The sequence below is a fragment of the Paramisgurnus dabryanus genome, chromosome 23 (genome assembly GCF_030506205.2).
Source record: "Paramisgurnus dabryanus chromosome 23, PD_genome_1.1, whole genome shotgun sequence".
NCBI classification, from domain to species: Eukaryota; Metazoa; Chordata; class Actinopteri; order Cypriniformes; family Cobitidae; genus Paramisgurnus; species Paramisgurnus dabryanus.
The window spans coordinates 19,232,579-19,253,625 of record NC_133359.1 but is presented as its reverse complement, the minus strand read 5'-3'; the positions used below and the strand labels follow the sequence as shown (position 1 = coordinate 19,253,625).

Sequence of the window (21,047 nt, the reverse complement as noted above, 5' to 3'; positions counted from 1 at the left end):
AAATTCGGCCTTCTTAACATTAGATCGCTTACCAATAAGGAACCCATTGTCAATGAAATAATTACTGACCTAAACTTAGATGCACTCTCTTTAACAGAAACCTGGCTTAAAGCAGACGATTACATTAGTTTAAACGAATCCACCCCACAAGACTACTATTACAAACATGAACCGCGATTAAAGGGGAGAGGGGGTGGTGTAGCTACAATATACAACAACATTTTTAAAGTTAACCAAAAATCTGAACTAAAATTTAATTCATTTGAAATAATGCTATTAAATATGGAAATAACTGATAGTAACCATAAACAGCTTTCTTTTGTCCTTGCTACAATCTATAGACCTCCGGGCCATCATGCAGATTTTCTTAAAGAAATATCAAATTTCCTGTCTGACCTCGTAGTCACTGTAGATAAAGCTCTTATCGTTGGTGACTTTAATATACACGTTGATAACCCAACAGATACATTAGGATTAGCGTTTATAGATATTCTAAATTCTCTCGATATTAGACAAAACGTGACAGGGCCCACGCATACCCGTAGGCACACATTAGACTTAATTCTGTCACTCGGGCTCAATATTAATGATATCGAGATATCACCTCAGAGCGATGCAGTTTCAGACCATTGCCTTATCTCATACACGGTACTTCTAGATAGGATCACTCGATCCACAATATGCTACCGACTAGCCAGAACAATAATTTCAACCACTAAAGATAACTTTATTAGCACTCTTCCAGACCTGTCCCAAATGAAACATGTAGCAGATAATCCTGAAGATCTAGATATTGTAATAGAAAACCTGAACAGTATTTGTTCTAACACATTGGATGCCGTAGCTCCAATTCGAAAAAAGAGAATCAAAGAAAAAACGCCAGCTCCATGGTACGACCATCATACCGCATCCCTTAAAAAGGCTGCTAGAAAAATGGAAAGAAACTATAGAAGCACAAAGTTAGAGGTATGGCGTGCAGCATGGAAAGAGAGTGTTAAACACTACAGACAGGCTATAAAAATTGCCAGATCTACGTATCTCAGCAATCTTATTAAAGAAAATCATAATAACCCTCGCTTCCTCTTTAGCACAGTTGCGAAACTGACTAGAAATAAAGAACAAACAGAACCCACTAATAAACTCCCACACAATAGTAACGACTTCATGAACTTCTTTACTAAGAAAATTATGATTATTAGGGAAAACATTGTAGGTACCCAAGCAGCCACCACTCTACCCAGTAATATATTTAACGCTAGCTTACCATACGAACATCTTGAGTCATTTAAACCTACTACAATAGAAGAGCTATCTAAATTAGTAGCGTCATCCAAATCATCATCCTGTATATTGGACCCTGTTCCCACAAAATTACTCAAAGAGGTATTCCCTATAGTGTCTAACCCAGTACTAAATGTATTTAACTCATCACTAGAATTAGGCTACGTTCCAACAGCTTTCAAATTAGCAGTTATTAGACCGCTCATTAAAAAACCAAACCTTGACCAGGGAGATCTAAATAACTTTAGACCAATCTCAAATCTCCCTTTTCTTTCCAAAATATTAGAAAAAGTAGTGGCAAGCCAGCTACGTACATTCTTAGCAAATAATAGTACATATGAAAAGTTCCAATCAGGATTCAGGCCCCACCATAGCACAGAGACAGCGCTGCTTAGAGTTACAAATGACCTTCTCCTAACATCTGATCGTGGCGAAATATCACTCCTTATATTATTAGATCTTAGTGCAGCCTTTGACACAATAGATCACACAATCTTACTTAATAGGCTAAAAAACTATGTTGGCATCAGTGGTCAAGCGCTAGCCTGGTTCAGATCGTATCTAACCAATCGCTATCACTTTGTTTATGTAAATGAGGAGGAGTCACATCACTCCCTGGTTAAATACGGCGTACCGCAGGGATCAGTTTTAGGTCCTATCCTGTTCTCATTATATATGTTACCTCTGGGAGATATCATCAGGAATCATAACATACAGTTTCACTGCTACGCAGATGACACACAGCTTTACATCTCCTCACATCCTAGCGAAACATACCATTTTTCTAAGCTATCAGACTGCATCAGCGATATAAGTGACTGGATGGCACATAACTTTCTTATGCTAAACTCCAATAAGACAGAGATACTTGTTATCGAACCGAATCGCTACAAAAATAATATGACAGACTACAAGTTGCCCATAGATGGCTGCACTGTGGTGCCAACCTCCTCGGTTAAGAATTTAGGTGTGATGTTCGACAGAAATTTATCCTTCGACAGCCATATCTCCAACGTCTGCCGCACAGCATTCTTCCACCTTAGAAATATCTCAAAAATACGCCATATGTTGTCTGCATCAGATGCAGAGAAGCTTATCCACGCTTTTATGACCTCTAGAATAGATTATTGTAACTCGTTACTCGGAGGATGCCATGCAAATCAGGTAAACAAGCTTCAGCTAGTTCAAAACGCTTCTGCGAGAGTTCTTACTCGATCTAAGAAGTATGACCGCATAAGCCCAATTCTGGCATCTTTACACTGGCTACCAGTTAAATATCGTATACAATTTAAAATATTACTAATCACCTACAAAGCCTTAAAGGGCCTAGCACCCTCATATCTTAGAGAATTATTATCAGAATACAATCCATCACGTGCATTGCGGTCACAAAATTCTGGCCTCTTAATAATCCCTAAAATATCAAAAGTGTCTAAAGGTGGCAGATCCTTTTCCTACTTAGCCCCTAAGCTATGGAATGATTTACCAACCGACGTCCGAAAATCAGAGACAGTAGATAACTTTAAATCTAGACTTAAAACTTTTCTCTTTAACAAGGCATTTGCATAGTTTGTTTTAGCAATAGTACTTATCTCCCAATAGCTAGCTTGTACAACCTAATAAATTAATGAATAAATTAAAACCTTTTTTCGTCAACACTCCAAAGCATGGTAAATGTCATTAATACTCTTTAGTAATATGCTGAAACTTTGAATTGGTTGTCGATTGAGTCTTAATTGCCAAATATGGTCGGTTTGCAATTTTGGCCTTTTTCCCATGGCCTTAAAATAGTATGTCATACAGAACCGTTTGTCACTGTATGTTAGTATTAACGACGGCAGTGGGGCCTCTGGCCTTAGTCAAACGAGTTCTGTTTCTGTTTCTAAAATCATCAACTATATGTAATACACTTATTTCCCAATAGCTAGCTTGTACAACCTAATAAATAAATAAATAATAAATTAATGAATAAACTAAAACCTTTTTTTCGTCAACATTCCAAAACATGGTAAATGTCATTAATACTCTTTAGTAATATGCTGAAACTTTGCATTGGTTGTCGATTGAGTCTTAATTGCCAAATATGGTCGGTTTGCAATTTTTGGCCTTTTCCCCTGGCCTTAAAATAGTATAAAGAACCGCTTGCCACTGTACGTTAGTATTAACGACGGCAGTGGGGCCTCTGGCCTTAGTCAAACGAGTTCTGTTTCTGTTTCTAAAATCATCAACTATATGTAATACACTTATTTCCCAATAGCTAGCTTGTACAACCTAATAAATAAATAAATAATAAATTAATGAATAAACTAAAACCTTTTTTTCGTCAACATTCCAAAAACATGGTAAATGTCATTAATACTCTTTAGTAATATGCTGAAACTTTGCATTGGTTGTCGATTGAGTCTTAATTGCCAAAGATGGTCGGTTTGCAATTTTTGGCCTTTTCCCCTGGCCTTAAAATAGTATACAGAACCGCTTGCCACTGTACGTTAGTATTAACGACGGCAGTGGGGCCTCTGGCCTTAGTCAAACGAGCTCTGTTTCTAAAATCATCAACTATATGTAATACACTTAACCAGCAATAGTTAGCCTGCCCGGAACCGAGCTGACTAAAATCCACATTACTGTGTAACACTTGCTTTTTATGTGAACGGCCCCTACGCTAATAAGATTTTGTTTCTCTCTCCCTGTCTCGTCCTCGATCACGAGGACAATAAGACAAACAGATCCAGTTCCGGTAAATGTGAAAGTCGGCACACCACTGATCTACTGGCTGTTCTTCAACGTGATGTCCAGCTGATGCCTGACCAAAGACCACCGGCAGAACCCGCTTAATCTCCGCTTAATCTCCTTCCGTTTCAATGTGTATATATATATATCTCCCAAGGGTTTTTTCCTCCTAGGACTTTTTTTTTACTTCCCCGGAAAAAATTCCGGGGTTTTTTTTCTCCTAGGGGGTTTTTCAACCCGGGGAGGCAGCCTTTTTGGGCTTAACTTCTATACGTTACATTAGTAATACGTTTGCTTATAATGTTGATTTATAGCCGCAGCAAATTTAGCTGCTTGTGCTATCGTGTATTATGTTATGCTATCTGTCGATTTTCTGTGCTTTTCACTACATCTATTATGTAAAGCTGCTTTGATACAATTACCAAATTGTGAAAAGCGCTATATAAATAAAATTGAATTGAATTGAATTGAATTGAATTTGTGTTTCTTGTCAAAGCCTCAATCATGTCTTCTGTCACAAACTTTTGGAAGTATGCCAGTGGGGTAAGGAGGGAGGTGGCATCATTGGTAATTTCTGAACCAGAGAAATCGGTATTGGGACTGATAAAATCCTTTTTCAGCCAGCGAAATCTGTCCCGGGGCACAGTGTGTTTAATTGGTTGGGGCTTGATTTCCACATCATCATTGGCTGGGCAGTCAATGGGTTGGTGGTTTTCTTTGTCCATTTCACCTGCATCTTCATTCTCTGAGTCACTTGAATCAGTGTCGTCTGAGTCGATTTCAAAATCGCTATCTCCATTTTGGACAAAAGCAATCACATCCTGCACACTGAATAAAATACCTTTCTGCGCTGGTGGCATTCTGAAATGGAAAAAGTAAAAAAAAAAAAGAAGTTAAATATGTGAATAATACATATGGGTCTTACATTGTAGTAGATAAACTGAAAGAATAGACAGGGTATTAGACCATGTGGGTAGAAATCTAAGTATTGCCATTAGCATGCCCATAAGTATTATAATTTCAATGAAGTGATGCAGCCTATTATGCTCTCTACTTATCATACTAAAGGAACACATGTATCCCCCCAGAGCACTTACAGGTTCACATTCAAGACCATTCGCACCTGTCCCTGGACAATGCAACAGGCATCCCAAAAATTCCAGAACATTCAGAATCTGTTTTTCTATCTCCTAATGCTACTAACAGCTGCTTGGGCAACATTGAGAAAAAATGGCTCAGGATCATTTAGAAGTTAAAAAACAAACAAAAAAACTACAAAGATACAGGGAGTTTCAAATACTGCTTTAGATGCTGAAGTTTCAAATATCCCATAACATTTTTTCTTGTGTTTAATAATGGTCTAAGCTAAACTAAGTAAAACAATTAACAGAAAAACACATTTAGAGCTTAGTTACAATTAATCATGTAACACTACATTTCTACTACATTTATTTTTCAATTTGTAATCATTTGAAAAGTGCAGTGTCCTTATGTAATGTGTAAGGTGCACAGCGTATTTTGACTACCATTCTGACCCAATGTTGTAGAATTACAACATAGACATAACAAGCTCTAAATCAAATTTGATGAAAGTTTTCCAAAATAACTAAATATGTACATGTTCTAGACATTGTAATAAACACCCAAAAAAAAATATTTAAGCAATTGTCACACCGAGGGGCTGGCTGTCAATAGGCTAAAGCCACGCCCCTCTTCAACTTCCACCTCGAGGAGGTCCCCAAAGCCAACCCAATGACCAGACAGCAACAAGGACAGGTAAGTATAAAAATAATTCTTTATTGATTTAATAAATAGTTAAAATGTTCTTGGAAAATGGGGAAGGGGGAATTAAAACTAATATCCGTCTCTGCCCTCCAGGTGGGCCGCGGACAGGGAACAAGGGGCAACGGAATGTCCAGGACACTGAGGACCAGGGGGGAGGCGTGGGACTCAGGCTCCAACCTGGTCTCTGCTATCCGTGGCGCGCTCCTTTGTCCTCCTCTCTGCTGGACACAGCGTCCCGTAAGTACAGGTTTCTTCGATCTCTCCTCAGGTTATTCACTCTCTCGCTGTTCTCTCCTTCACAGGTATCAACTTGGACACAGAAGCACAGTTAATCGGCTTTGAATGGCTCTCACCTCTCTGCTGGACTCAGCGTACCGTAAGTACAGGTTTCTTCGATCTCTCCTCAGATTATTCACTCTCTCTGTCCTTCCCTTCACAGGTATCAACTTGGACACAGAAGCACAGTTAATCGGCTTTGAATGGCTCTCACCTCTCTCTCTGCTGGACACAGCGTACCGTAAGTACAGGTTTCTTCGATCTCTCCTCAGATTATTCACTCTCTCTGTTCTTCCCTTCACAGGTATCAACTTGGACACAGTGTCTAGTGGAGCAAGTCGTCCCTACGTGGCGTCGGGGGCGAACCCTCTCGACGGCTGTGCGGTGGCAGGGGGGTGGGATAGCGCAACGTCTCACCGGGCCGAGCGCTTCCCTTTCCTCGCTGCCGTCAGGCGTTCGAACGCTGGACAGGGGCGCCCCTTTGTAGAGGCCACGGGACGATGAGATCGCTTCACCTCGCTCTCTGCAACAATAAGACTCGCACAGTTGACAGTATTGAATGATAATAGCCACCAATCGTACTCACAATGCTGCTGCTTCTCCAGCTCTTCGTTTCCGCTCGCCACACCCACCAAATGTCTAGGCGGGCAAGGATCGTCCCGGGGCACAGTGCTACTTTCTGGGATCCGAAACACGCTCACAACATATGTAAAGTTGTATTAAGCTAAGGCCGGCAGCCTCTTGGTCTTCCCTTAGCGAAGTGTGTGAAGGCGGGGGTCTGTCAGACAGGACATACAGCAATCCACAGCAACCCACAGCAACGTACAACACCACGTCAAAATTAAAGGTTTTCACAGCACAAAAACTCACCCACCACGCTCAGTGCACAAAAAGGACTCCCGTCTTCCTTCGCTTCACTTCAGGCAGATCTGGCGATCGATAATGCGGCCCAGCTAGTGGTGTCGTCGTTGTGGCTGCTTCGGTAAAACGTCCACTCGGCTCACCCACCACGCTATTATAGGGGCGGGGCCGTTTTCTTCCTCCTGGAAGAGTCTAACATACAGTTAGAACGATACACAAGACATTTACAACTTGCACTTGGTACTCACAACAATGTCAGTTTCAATCCCCGGTTTCTCTTGGTCTCCATTCACCAAACACTCCGTGTGTTTTCCAACCTTTAAGGTTCGGGATGCCTTCGTAAGTATACTAAGGTAATCAACAAGACTTCGGATCAACGTTTCTAAAAAGCCTCCGTTGCAGTGCTCCTTTAACTCACAGCCCCGTCCTTTTCGCCTCCCCTGGCTGCCGCACTCTTTCCTCTCGCTATAAGCGCTCTTGTGGATCAACGGCGCCCTCCGGCTCTTCCAAGGACGGGGCGTGTGGTTCAGTCTGCCCTAGGCAATAAAAAGGCGCTCATGCCCGAAACAACAACTCTCTTGTGTGCTGCTACAGCTCCATTTATGTGTCCCGTCCTCATCTCTTCCTCTAATCAGAGCTGCTACCTAAATGGGCTGCACCTGTGGCTCGTTTCTTCCTGATTTGTGTTGCCAGGGAGACTGGGAAGTGAAAGGTGCACTTAAAAATTCTGTCCGGACGGAACCTCTCCTCTCCCTTTTTGGTTCCGCCCTAAGTCACCCTGTGACACAATGTTACTTACTTTAATCCTGACAAATCCAGTCATGCAAAAAAAGGAGATGAGCTCAGCGGGAAGTTTGCAGGTAGAGTGAGTTCATAGCCAGATGACCGGACCTATAAACACTTCTTCTATCCAATAGGATTTTGAGGACAAACAATAGGACCCATTAACTATGTAAATGTGGTTTTGAGAGGAAAAAAACATTTGCAGGCATTTTTTTAAATTGTTAAAAGTGATGTTGTAAATTTGCAACCGTGGGTCTTACAGGGTTAAGTAAGATAAAGTGAAAATTATTCCTAGATGACCAATAAAATCATACCAGGCAGACAGCAAAGGAGGAAGGATACCTCAATTAAGGGAAGTAATAGGTTAAATTGGGCCGGAGCGCAGCTCCGCCTCCTCGGGTCCACAACACACCTTGCCGGAGCCGTCTCCTTCAGCAACAGGGTTTGACGCAAAGCGAATAATAACGTTTTCATAGGCTTCAAACTCGTGCTTGGGGGGCACCCTCGACAAAAATCATTTAGAGAAAATCATGCTTCTCAGAGGTCCACTGTGTTTTTAATCCCGTCTGAATCGGCGATGTCTGTGTTTTTCTCTGACGACCTCTGTAATCTGTAAATTTCAGAGCATTTTACCTACTGTTTTTCGCCGAACTCAGAGGTCATCTGAGAAATGTTATCCCGTCCGGATGAAGACGTCTGTGTTTGCCTTGACGTTCGTATAAAACAAGTCAATAATATTGTCACCCCTCGTAGGACACGTCACCATTTGTTTAAAAGATGGTAAGGTGGTAGAGAGAGAGCAGTGATTAAAGTCCCCATTCAAATTAACTAACACATCTGGAGAGGAGTAATTCGTAATTCTTAAAATTGTCTCAGTGGCACACTTCCCATTACCCGATGGGGGGATATACACCACCATGACAATAACATGGGAGAACTCCCTAGGTAGGTAGTAGGGTCCACAGCTCACCGCAATGAGCTCAATATTCGGGTCACAAACTCTTTCTTTTACCGTAACATGTTGGGTATGACACCAGCGGTTGTTCACATACTGTACAGACAGACACCTCCACCTTGCTTCTTACCCGTACTTGCTTGGTCTCTGTCCATCCTGTGAAGTGCAAAACCTTCCATCTCCAGATGAGAATCAGGTATCCTAGCAGACAGCCACGTCTCAGAAAAACAGAGTAAGCTGGTTTGCTGAAACATGCGATCGAACTTCAAACATGCTGTCAATTGTTACGCCTTATTGACAAGAGAGTGGACATTCTCCATAATAACCGAGGGTAAAACGGGTTTATAACCCCGACAGCGGTTTCTGACCCGGACACCTCCTCTGCTGCATCTCTTCCTTTCTTTGGCCCTGGGCTTGATTTCTGATAGATCAACATCGGGATCCAATGGGCTTGATGCTGAAAACCGCAACTGAAGAAGCTCATGCCGGCTGTACACTATGACAGACAGGCCCGGCTCTCTCATCATGTGAAGTGTTTGTGCAGCTTTCCAAACAATCAGTATCCACAGCCACAGGAGGCAACCAAGTGTACAGTTATAAAGTGAAACCATAATCATGTAAACTGGGATCGATCAAGCTAATAATCCACAGTTTGAAATACTTCCAAACAACTTTAAAACACGTAAAACACAGACGATCACACGCACAGGGGTAGCAGAGTCGCCACCGAGGTGGGCGGCGCCTCGTATGCGAATTAACATTTATATGTTAATTCGGTCTTTTCCACAATAACCTCCCTCCAGTAGGTTGTGGTCTCTGCATGCCTCTTAGAGGCTTCCCAGTGCTTGGCTAGTATTTTTATGGATTTTGCCTCGCTAAAGGTTTCTAACACAGTCAGTTTCTGTGGGGGTTTGCAGAGGGACCCTTAGTGTCACATCATCGACACAACGTCAAGTGAGGGACAGAAAGGGAACATCTTAGTTATGTATGTAACCTCCGTTCCCTGCCTGACTGACCGCTGATTGGCCATTACTATTTCGGCTCCTCAGCATTCAAATCTAATGGATGAGCATACCGTTCTCCTGTTATACCCAGAAGTCTGGGCAGAGTGACGATATGCATATTTAATTCGCCAATGTTTATTTATCATTCATTGGCCATTTTTAGTTAGTAAAGATTCAAGTATTATTACCTTTTGTTTCATGTAATGCTTAACTAATTAAGTAGTGGTGCTGTGAGATCCAAATTTAATATCTTGTATGACTTCCATGAGCTTGAAGGACTGCATCCATGCGGTTTGGCAAGGATTCATACAATGTATTGATGAAGTCATCAGGAATAGCAAAGAAAGCAGTCTTGTAGGGCTGGGCGGTATGACGGTATATTCCGTTACCGCGGAATGCAAATAAGTGGGCGTGGCTAACTCTGCCCTCCAGCATGTTCGACTGAGTGTGACGGAGAAACATGTAAAATAGTTCTAATACTTTATAAAAAATGAATGAGATATTTGTGTAATTTTTATAATAAGTGCCAGTGAATCCACCGCAGGTCACGCAGCGAGACTCTTGTCTTGCTCCCTCTCGCGCTCTCTCTCGCACTCTCTCTCTCTCTCTCCTCATGCAGCAGCCGGCCGGTCTCTCGCGTTCAGAGGTCTCTCTAGGCAAGCGCAAGGAGCTGCGACGCCAAATAAAGAGTTCTTCTCGCACATAATGCTAATAGTTGTAAAGTTTTCTGAACTTTAAGCAAGCTAAGACAAAACTCCCGTTTATATCAGTGATACGTGCGCTGCTGGAGTGACGTAGTTTGACGCGCCATTTGCTTATACAAACATATTTGATCGGAAAGACAAGAAAGAGATGCAAATGTTAAGGTCTAATAGAAAGTAAAGGGCGTTAAGACCTTAAAACAAACTTCATGATCATCACATCATAGCACCTGTCACATTTATAATATCTAGACTAGAGCTTCTTTTCTCATATACAGGTATTTATCCTGTCTGTAGGTTTTTGCATATATTTTATACCTGTTCATTTTACATATTGCCTATTTTTAATGTAATGTATGCATACATTCAAAATACAATGAAGTTATACTATAGCTTCATTAGTCTATAAAATTAATAACTCAATTAAAAACAAGATTCTGTCTAATCAAGACTTAGCTGTTGTTATCTTCTGGGCATTTTCACTTTAACATTATTAACTTTAAATTGCTCATATTTTAAAACTGTGGAGAGCATTTAGTTAAAAGCTATAGTGAGTGGTGTATTTCTGTATTTTTATCTAATATTTTTATCATTAAAAAACAATATAAACTGAAAAACACGTATACCGTCATATATTCCGTTCCGTGAAATAAAATGACTCATTCCGTGAAACAGATTTTTGGTCATTCCGCCCACCCCTACAGTCTTGCATGCCTCCCAGAGTTCATCAGTATTCTTTGGTTTCATCTTCCATGCTTCGTTTTCAGAGGTGGAAGTAACGAATTACAACTACTCACGTTACTGTAATTAAGTAGTTTTTTTGTGTACTTGTACTTTTATGAGTAAATTTTGAAGTCTGTAATTTTCCTTGTACTTAAACCAACACTATGTAGTTTCCATTTTAAAAATGACTTACAGCTCCCCCATGTGGTTGAAAAGCGCAACAGTGCCTGGTATCAGACTCTCTTCTGCAGGCAGGGGGAGGGGCGGGGCTGTGTTTCCTACCCTCCACCGCCACTTTCAGAGTGTGCTTGTAGCAGCTAGGAGGCTGCTCAGGTTGCAGCAACAGTACAATTTGTCCAGTTAAAAGTTGTTCTATCACTGAAATAATTTTAGAGACATTATTTAAAGGTAAAAAAATTACATAGTGTTGCTTTAAGTACAAATTAAGTTAATTAATGTACTTCACTACTTTAAGAATCACATTCGTTACTAAGTACTTGTAGAATTTGAATTCAATAATATTCAAATCTTTGACAGCATTTTGGTATCCAATAGAAATAACTGATCGTGGGCGGGCCAATAAGAAGGCTTGTATTTTGACCAGGAGAAAAGGCGGTTTCTGGAGAGCTATTTAATCGATCCTCGCACGTCTTTGCACTGTGACATTGTATTTTAGTGTTTTTAATGTCAAATAACTTGACTGAATTGATGGCTGAATTAATTGAAAATTCACAAGAAATACCAGATGATGAGTGCCCATGGCCGCACCTGGAGGAGTTGTTCACATACAGAGGAAGGAAAGGAGACAGCGTGCAAATGCAATGCAAACTTTGTTTGCCATCTGCAGTGATTTCGGCTTACAAGACTTCAGCCTCTAATCTCAAAAAGCATATTATGGTAAGAAGACTTCTAACTATATTTATGTGATCGTTGTTTTCGTTTTTAATGTTGGGTAGACCTCACGATAAATTGACTAAAAACATCACTTGAAACATGAGCTTCAGTGTTACCTAGGTGGTGAGCACATAGACCGTAAAAAAGATTTAGCATTGTAAAATGGCACTCAAAGTTAAATATTATAACTTTTAATTGTCAACATTGTATTAATCATATTGAATCAGTGTTTTATAATAATAAACAGTCTAATAAGGACTCTTTCATCAAATTCGTCTCCTGCCAAGTCCCACTGGCGTAACAGTGGAACTGCACTGACAGTCTGTCTAGATTGCACGTGTCAGTGCTAAATGGTGATAACTTTGGAAATATAAGTAAGGTACTTTTGGAAAGCTTTCTTGTCCAATCAAATTTTTTAAACTCTCTTCCCCGCTATTGACAAGTTATCTCGTCAATTGAGAAAAAACATGTTCATAAAAACGTGTTTCTGAAGAATTTATGTTAATGTGCAATACCGCGATTGTCCACTAGATAGCGGACTTACCCAATTTATGGAAAAACTGAAGCCAAAACGTTATTTACTAATTGTATGTTTGATCTCGTTCTGAATATGATCTCTAACAAGATTCCTTCATAAAAATTCAATTATTTCAGCTTTTTGCTAAAAAAAAATATTTTTAAAGAAAATACCAATATTTCAGAGCTTATAAGCAGAGAAAAAAAACAGGATGAAACGGTTTTGTAAACCTTTTGTGAAAATCATAAAAAATGCTGGAAGGGAATGAGTTAATTAAAAAAAATCTGTTTTTAAATAAAATAACCCTACAAGCTTATTTATGTTGCATCATAATTCATTAATAATAGTAATAACATTAGACCATTTTTATAACTTGATAGAAAATTATATGAAGAAATAATATGAAATAATATAAAATTCCTTTGTTATCTTTTCAGAGAAAACATCCATCAAAGATTGATCAGTACGATGACATTGTGACAGCAGCAGCACGTAGTCAACGTAAGACCACAGCCACACCAAACAAGCTCTCATCAAGTAAGCAAGCCAAGTTACCAGATGTGATGTTGGCAGCTGCAAGCAAACGTGTCCCTCAAACAACTATTGACAAGCTAATCATCAATTTTATATGTGAAAGTGTACAGCCATTTTCAGTGGTAGAACAGCCAACTTTCAAAGAATTAATTACCACACTGCAACCTCAAGCCAAAGTCATCTCCAGATCCACCGTCCGTACCAGAATCTGTGATGCTGCTGATGAAATGAAGAAGACTTTAATTGCAGAATTGGCTAAAACCAAATTTGTTGCAACCACCACAGATTGTTGGTCAGCTCATCAGAAAAGTTACCTTGGTGTAACGTGCCACTGGATTGATGAGGAGACCTTAGAAAGAAGATCTGCAGCACTAGCATGCAAAAGATTAAGGGGGTCTCAAACATTTGACGTGATTGCTGGTGCTCTTGATGATGTCCATTGTCAATACAAGATTAGAGACAAAGTTGTAAGGACCACAACCGATAGTGGATCCAACTTCCTCAAAGCTTTCCATGTGTTTGGAATGCAGAAAGATGCAGAGGTAGATGATGATGACGAAGACATGGATGCTCTCGATGTAAGTGACCATATTGAGTATCATGATGCAAGTACAATCCTCGATGAAGACTCTGGTATGGAATATCAACTACCCCCTCATCAACGTTGTGCATGTCACTTGCTCAATCTTGTGGCAACAACTGATGCTTCCCTTGCAGAGGACATGAATGACAACTACAAGAGGCTTTTCCGTGCTACATTTGCAAAATGCCAGGCCATTTGGAACAAAACTGGGCGCTCTCATTTGGCTAGTGAAGTGGTAGAGGACAAGTGTGGGCTACAGATCATCCACCCCAATGCAACACAGTGGAATTCCACCTGTCTTGCCACTGAAAGAATTATACGCATCATTGATGAGAAAGGTGAAGATTCCATTAGGGGTGTATGTGACGAACTCAAGGTGAAAATGTGAGTAATATTAGTTAACCATGTTTGCAGTCTTTCCCTATAGTCATGATGTGGCTGAGTTGTTTGTAATAAACATGTTGTATCTTTCAGGTTGAGTCCTGCAGAAGTTGCATTCCTCCGGGAGTATAGACAAGTTTACGCGCCAATTCGTGGGCGGCGCCATTACTCTACACATATGCATTTCATTTCCGCCGGAAGTGCTTTGCGCAGCGTCTGCCGATGTAAACACAGCAATTTGGGAACACGGTTCTACTACTTTGACTGGAGATTGCGTTACTCTCCGCCACCCGAATTCAGTGCAGAACAGGGAGGATAACATAACGACGTGGCCCAGCATAACATACAGCAAGATTTGCTCCTAACTTACTTCGTACAATCCATGGCAATAGATGGAAAAGCAATGGACAATCTGAAATCCTCCGAGGCATGAACTGGATCTGATATCATCATGAACCGAACACTTGTTTATTAATAAACAATGAAAATGTCTCATTGAAATATTTTACATATTCATTACTTTTGCTGGTTGTATGAGACAGCTTTTAGGTGCTGTTTATATGAACGTCTTAACACTGCATCAGCACCGAAAAAATTGAGAGGGAGAGAATAAGATTTGGTTGACTTATTGCGGTTTGGAAAGAAACTGCTTGTTGCAGTACATTTTAAATATAGTGAGTTGTCATGAAACGTTGATGGAGCAGCAAAATGACATGACAAAGTCATTTTTTTTTAAATAGTGTTTATTGCGTTTTGGAAAAGAGCTCTTCATATTTAAAATGAACACAAACATATATAACATATTCCATATTAAATAAGCAGAGGTGGACACTACTTGAGTATGTATTTGTATTTTATCAGTGTTTTTCTTTGGAAAACATACATTACAAAGCATATTATCATAATTTTTACTCCACTACATTTCATATTTTCAAGTTTTTGGTTTATAATTAATATTTAAGTACATTGAACATTTAGAATTATTTTTACTTAAGTAAAAAGTACTTACTTTTACTCAAGAAAGTAAAAGTACACATTTTTTATGTAATTAGGTATTAAATACATTTTAATATGCAATATAAAAGGAATACACAGATTATATGCTTTAGAATGTAGTGAACATTTATTAGTAAAGTAAAGTAAAAAAAATTCCCAAGACAAACACTCTGATAAAGCACAGATGCCTGGAAAATTTACTCAAAGTACTCAAGTAGTGTCCGCCTCTGCAAATAAATAATAACCTGTTTTTACTATATCTCTCTAGGTCCGAGTCGGTATCAGGCTTGCGAAAAAATGTAAACAATGGAGCGCATGGACATTGCCTTTTCGTAGCTGGTTTGTGGTCGTAGCACTCTATCTAACCACTCGTTCAGGTGCTTTCTCGAGTGTTTGCAACCAACTATCGCACACGTCGTTCCCGAACCACCTTTCTTCATGTTATAATTGTTATATCCTCTTTGTCAATGCGATATCAGTGCTTTCTCAGCACAACAGAGCTAGCTAGCAAAACAAACCCAGCCCGCCAGAACGGAAGTGAGTTGCATCGATGGGAGGAGTTTAAGACGTAGAGCGGAAACGGCTCAAAAACTTGTCTATAGCATCACCATGAAGCCACTGATGAAAGCTTCAAACATCCTCCAGTCAGAATCCAGTGTTTACATGGGATGGCTGCTGCCAGTAATCCACCAGCTTCTATCCAAACTCAACAGGCTAGAGACATCAAGCAAGACCTGCACACCACTCATCAGAGCCCTGCAAAATGGCCTGCATAAGCGTTTTGGACAGATGATGGAGGATCCAGAATTGGCTGCTGCTGCAGTCCTCTTACCCAAGTTCAAGACCTCCTGGACTGACAGAGCAGATGTTATTGAAGCTGGTAATTTCAAATTTATGATCTCATTTGTGTCTATAACTGCACACCTGTATAAGCATGTATACTTTTATAACATCTCTGTCATGGCAGGCCTAAAAGGTTGTTATTAAAGTATAATTCGTTGTGATTTAGATAATTTAAATGTGGGTTTACAAAAATTTATTGTTTTCAATTGCAGCCTTGACATACTTGAAACAACATCTTGAAACTTCAGAGAATGAGGGTGAACTTCAAAGAGAGTCATCTGATGATGACGATTTCTTCTCCAGACCACTCTCCAAAAGGTCGCAAAGTCCATTTGAGCTTGATGGTTACCTTGCATGTGCCTCGGACAGCATAGACCTGCTTCACTCCTTCCCAGCCATCAAGAAGCTGTCTCTGAAGTTAAACACAGCTCTGCCTGCCTCTGCTGCATGTGAACGGCTTTTTAGCTGTGCTGGTCTACTTTTCACATCCAAACGAAGCCGGATAGACTCTGTGAACTTTGAAAATCAGCTTCTGCTGAAACTGAACAAAAGGTTAGAAAGTGAAATGTTCCAGAGTTTAAGGCCTTTGCCCAGTTGTTGGTTTGCACTGAGAAGTTTATATTGTTTATACATGTTTAAAAATCATTTAACATTCTTTAAACAGACAAAATTCCTGTAAAACACAAATTGCCTGTTTTTAATCCATTCATATGTCTGATTTCATTCAATGGATTTGATGTTTATACAATAAATATCACCGGCTAAAAAGTAATTAGTACTTGAGTAGTTTTTGAGAGGGGTACTTTGTACTTTTACTTAAGTACATTTTTAACACCAGTACTTTTACTTGTAATTGAGTATTATTTTAGCAACTACTTGTACTTGTACTTGAGTACAAATTTTCAGTACTCTTTCCACCTCTGTTCGTTTTTAATCCTACCCCACATATGCTCAATGATGTTCATGTCTGGTGACTGTGCTGGCCAATCCTGGAGCATCTTGATCTTATTCGCCTTGAGGAACATTGATGTTGAGATGGAAGTATGCGATGGAGCACCATCCTGCTTCAGAATTTGGCCTCTTTTGTGGTTAGGAATATAGGAGATAGATAAGATTTCTTGGTATTTTAGACTATTGATGTTGCCTTCCACCCTGCAGATCTCTTGCACACCCCCATACTGGATGTAACCAGACCATGATTTTTCTGCCACTTCAAACGATCAATGCGGGCTCCAGTAGGTCTCCTGCAATATTTGAGGCGACTGTGGTGTAATTCAATAGAAGTTTCATCTGAAAAATCACCCTTCTGCGTTTCCAGCGTCCATCCTTTTAGCTGGATGTGGGCCTTGGCAAATGCCACATGGGGCCCTATCTTGCACCCAGCGCAATTGACTTTGTCAGTGACGCATGTATCATTCGTATTTAAATAATAATTTAAATGTTTTCATAAGAAACCTTAATGTATATGAACTTGATTTGTTAGTCTACTTTGGGGTTGGACCTTGCGTTTCTTGGGTCCGATTTCAAAGCCCCCAAACCCTTTCAGCGGTGAGGGTGGACGCAGCGATGTCCTCTGCTGGCGTCAGGTCCTGAGGCAGATCCACCCCCCGTTACACGGCGTGCCCGATTTATGCTGGCAAGCTTGGGATTCCCCCGTACAAGGACGTCGGTCTCCTCGGCTGTGAACCGCTCCTGGCATGCGCCTGGTAAATCCGTCATAATAATAGCAACCCGCCACGGAACTTGCGCCCTTGCGTTTAAAGGGAATGTTGGATAGCGTTCTGATTGGTTTATTTGACGTTACGTCCAAACCACACCTATGAATAATGAACCTACTTCAGACCAACCCCTTATTGATTTGCGCCCGGCGCAAGAGTTATTTCTCACGCCGGGAAAATAGCAACAGCGCCCAAGATCCGCCCACAAACTCACTTGCGCGTTGCGCTTCGCACTTGCGTTTCAGATCGTTAAAATAGGGCCCATGGTGTTTCAATTGTCTTTTGTTTAGTGCTGGCTTCTGGGCACTGATTCGACCATGGAGGCTATTACGAGACAAAAATCCGACAAACTGTTCTGGTTGACACAGGGAGTTCAGGTGACCAGGTCTCGTGGAGCTCTGCTGCAGTGGAAAATGGACTGGCCTTGGATTTTCGAGCCAACAAACGGTCCTCTCGAGCTGTTGTCTTGTGGGGTCTGCCTGACCTGGGCTTGTCAAAAACATCTTCAGTTTCTACAAATCTTTTTTTAAATCATCTGTACTTGATGTTGAGACACATTGAAGGTGTCTGCCACAATAGCAGTGAATCTGGTCTTCAGTCTCTTAATAATCAAAACTTTAGTCTTAGGGTGAATATTAGGCATGGTTGCAGAGGTCTAGTTGCAGTTGATGTGAAGGTCTAGTGTACTGGGGTTCTGTTTATACACACCTGAGACCTAATTGATCCATTATTAGTCACAGATGAAGCTCATATGACAAGGCGACAACACTTATGTCTTTGCAAAAATGGACTCAATAGGCTTTACCAAGCTCTGAATATTAGAATACTTTTTGACAGTTTCGTTTTGCACTGAAACATTATTACAAAAGCTGTTGGGATTAAAATGAGCCATTTCTTGAAAACAAATCTTGATTAGAAATATATTTTAGCAGCACTTCAGGTCAATTTGTACACAAGCGACAAGACTTTTGTCAGGGAGTGTAAAGGCAAAGCAAAATATCGCATATATCGCGGGCGCCGCAAACTCTTTATTTTTCAAACACTCCGTAAAGAGACTTAGATTACTCTGCTGATTTTGGACATACAGATAGGATTTATACATCATTTAAACGTTAAAGTGTCTAGTTTTTTTCTGTCCATGATGCATGTTTTGTTCTCTCTCCCTCAGTGAAGTCCTATAAAATGTCATAAAAATGAACTGTAACTTAACGAATCCTTGTCATAGAAACAAAACATAAATGTCTACATAATGCTTGGTATGTCTCCTTTTAAATGATGTAAGTGAGATCGAAAACAGATATTGTCATTCGGTGTAAACTGTATGAGAAGGAGGAGAGGTACCGTCTTTCTCCTGTTACCTGTTTAACTGTAATGAGATGAGATCGCCACACCCCCGCGTCATTGAAGTGAATGAGCAGAGACATCCATATGCATTACTCGTGCCTCCTTGGATACGCAATCCACAACCCAGTCTCTCCATTCCTTGTTGTTTCATCCGATTGCACCAAACATGACATCTAAATCCTTATTTACTTGCGTATGTGTGTCAGTATCTCCAGGCGCGAGTGTTTTCTTTGTCTTCCGTCAAACAGTTCACACGAAGGGAAACACACATACACAAACACACGAGTCAGGAAACTAGAGGCAGTTTTTGGAATTCTTATAAAATACGCGATTGCAAACAATACAATCCTTATTTAGTTGCATCTAAGCGTAAATCTCTGCACATCAAGTTTATTAATCACAGGATCACTCATTTTGCATGCATGCATTCATTTGTACTGCTTTCATGATCAACACGTAAGGGATTAATGGCGGTGGCGGCTGTAAACAAACATTGATAAATTTATCACGCTTGTCCCTTGTTGTGGTTCTACTATCCAAATAGTGATACTTTTGCCATTAATATGTTTTTAAGCAACTGAAAAAAACACAAATGTCAGTGCAGGTCAAAACTTCCCCAGGGCCCTAAAACCCCCTTAGACCCCAGAGGGTTAACAGGTTCCTCCAAGAAAGACTCAGATGCCAGATTTCGTTTGAGTGAGCCCACTATCCTCATAGATCATTCTCATGGTCCTGTCTTATATGGACATACAACTACACAAAGCAGTGTCTGTCCTGAAACTCAGATGCATGTGAAATCCCCTACTTTACCAGCTCCAGGACAACCTCTATACTGGACCACAGGAAATGATGATATGCAACTTCCTACATCAACTGAGGTCACTTCACTGTCTTCAGTAGTCCAACAGGATCTGCCTAGGGTCCTTTCAACCCCTGGGACAGAATGACCACAACGTTTCACAGCTCAGTTTCAGAGTAACTGGGACCAATTGATGGTATCTATGGACTAACAGGAGGAAACTGTGAAAGAACTTACTCAAGCCATGAAGACTTCCTCTTCACACCACAAGGTACAGATCACAGAACTTGCTGCTCAAGTGGAGTCAAATAAGCAACAGGGCTGCGTTCCCCGAAACCTTCTTAGCTCTACGTCGTTCTTAAGTTGTACCTTAAGCTGTACCTTATCGTTAATACGTGTTTCCCGAAACGTTCTTAGTTACGTATTCCTTCTGTAAGTCATACTTTCGGAAGGTTGGTCTGGAGCACTCTTAGCTATACCTTATCCCACTTGACTCCGCTAGGGGCCATCACTGTGATAAAAGCTTACATTGCAGTCTGTGGTATATAAATATATATTATTATTGCTTTAGATTTTAGCTTTGATTAGATTTAATGTGGAACATTTGTTGACCTAAACAAGCAGTAGATATTCAAGTGGATAATCAAACTATGGCAGGCAGCTATACAACGAATCTTACCATTTGTGCATTTCATATCCGTTAAATCTTTACTTTACTGGCTATTTTAGCTGCAATAAAACAAATCAACAAAAAATTGCATGCCATGGGAGCACATTCATTACGAAATCATAATTGTTGATATTCCTTAATATTATTATTGATGTTAAGTCGACTTTGCATCAAAGTTTTTTAATGTTTTCTAACTTTGAGGCAACTGCATGCCATATTCTTTAATAAACACTCAAAAGAAACTGCTACACTTGATTATCTACTGCTTGTATAGGTCAACAAATGTTCCACATTAAATCTAATCAAAGCTAAAATCTAAAGCAATCATAATATATATTTATATATCACATAATATATATTTTTATGTTATATTTAAGGTAAACAGACAGGCCCGGCTCCAGAAATGCGTCCATTAAGCGTTATCCGCATTGTTAACGCGCTGCTTGCGCATCCAGTGTCCAAGCACAATAAACGCGTGATCTAATGAACAACAGTTTGTTTTTATATATTTTAAGTGTAATGCACAGCCAACCCAGGTGACTTGCATGACCCACTTTTGCCCTGTGCAACGCATTTATTGGGAACCCCTAATATAAATTATCCTTTAAAGTAAAGGAATAATGGATGCATTGGAGCAGTTTATGCATGATACTTTTGGACATGAAGTTG

General features: G+C 40.2%; 1 protein-coding gene and 1 long non-coding RNA gene across 2 annotated transcripts in view; both read left to right on the top strand.

Annotated features, from left to right (window-relative positions):
• LOC135781766 (uncharacterized) overlaps positions 1-21,047 on the top strand; it is a 99,721-nt gene that overhangs the window by 68,209 nt on the left and 10,465 nt on the right. The gene's annotated exons all lie outside the window — the stretch shown is intronic.
• Positions 11,620-16,587, top strand: LOC135769164 (E3 SUMO-protein ligase ZBED1-like). The gene is made up of 5 exons (XM_073813297.1): positions 11,620-11,996; positions 12,948-14,011; positions 14,102-14,140; positions 15,607-15,884; positions 16,060-16,587. Exons 1-5 carry the CDS (start codon positions 11,784-11,786, stop codon positions 16,524-16,526), a joined length of 2,061 nt encoding a protein of 686 aa, XP_073669398.1. The 5' UTR covers positions 11,620-11,783; the 3' UTR covers positions 16,527-16,587.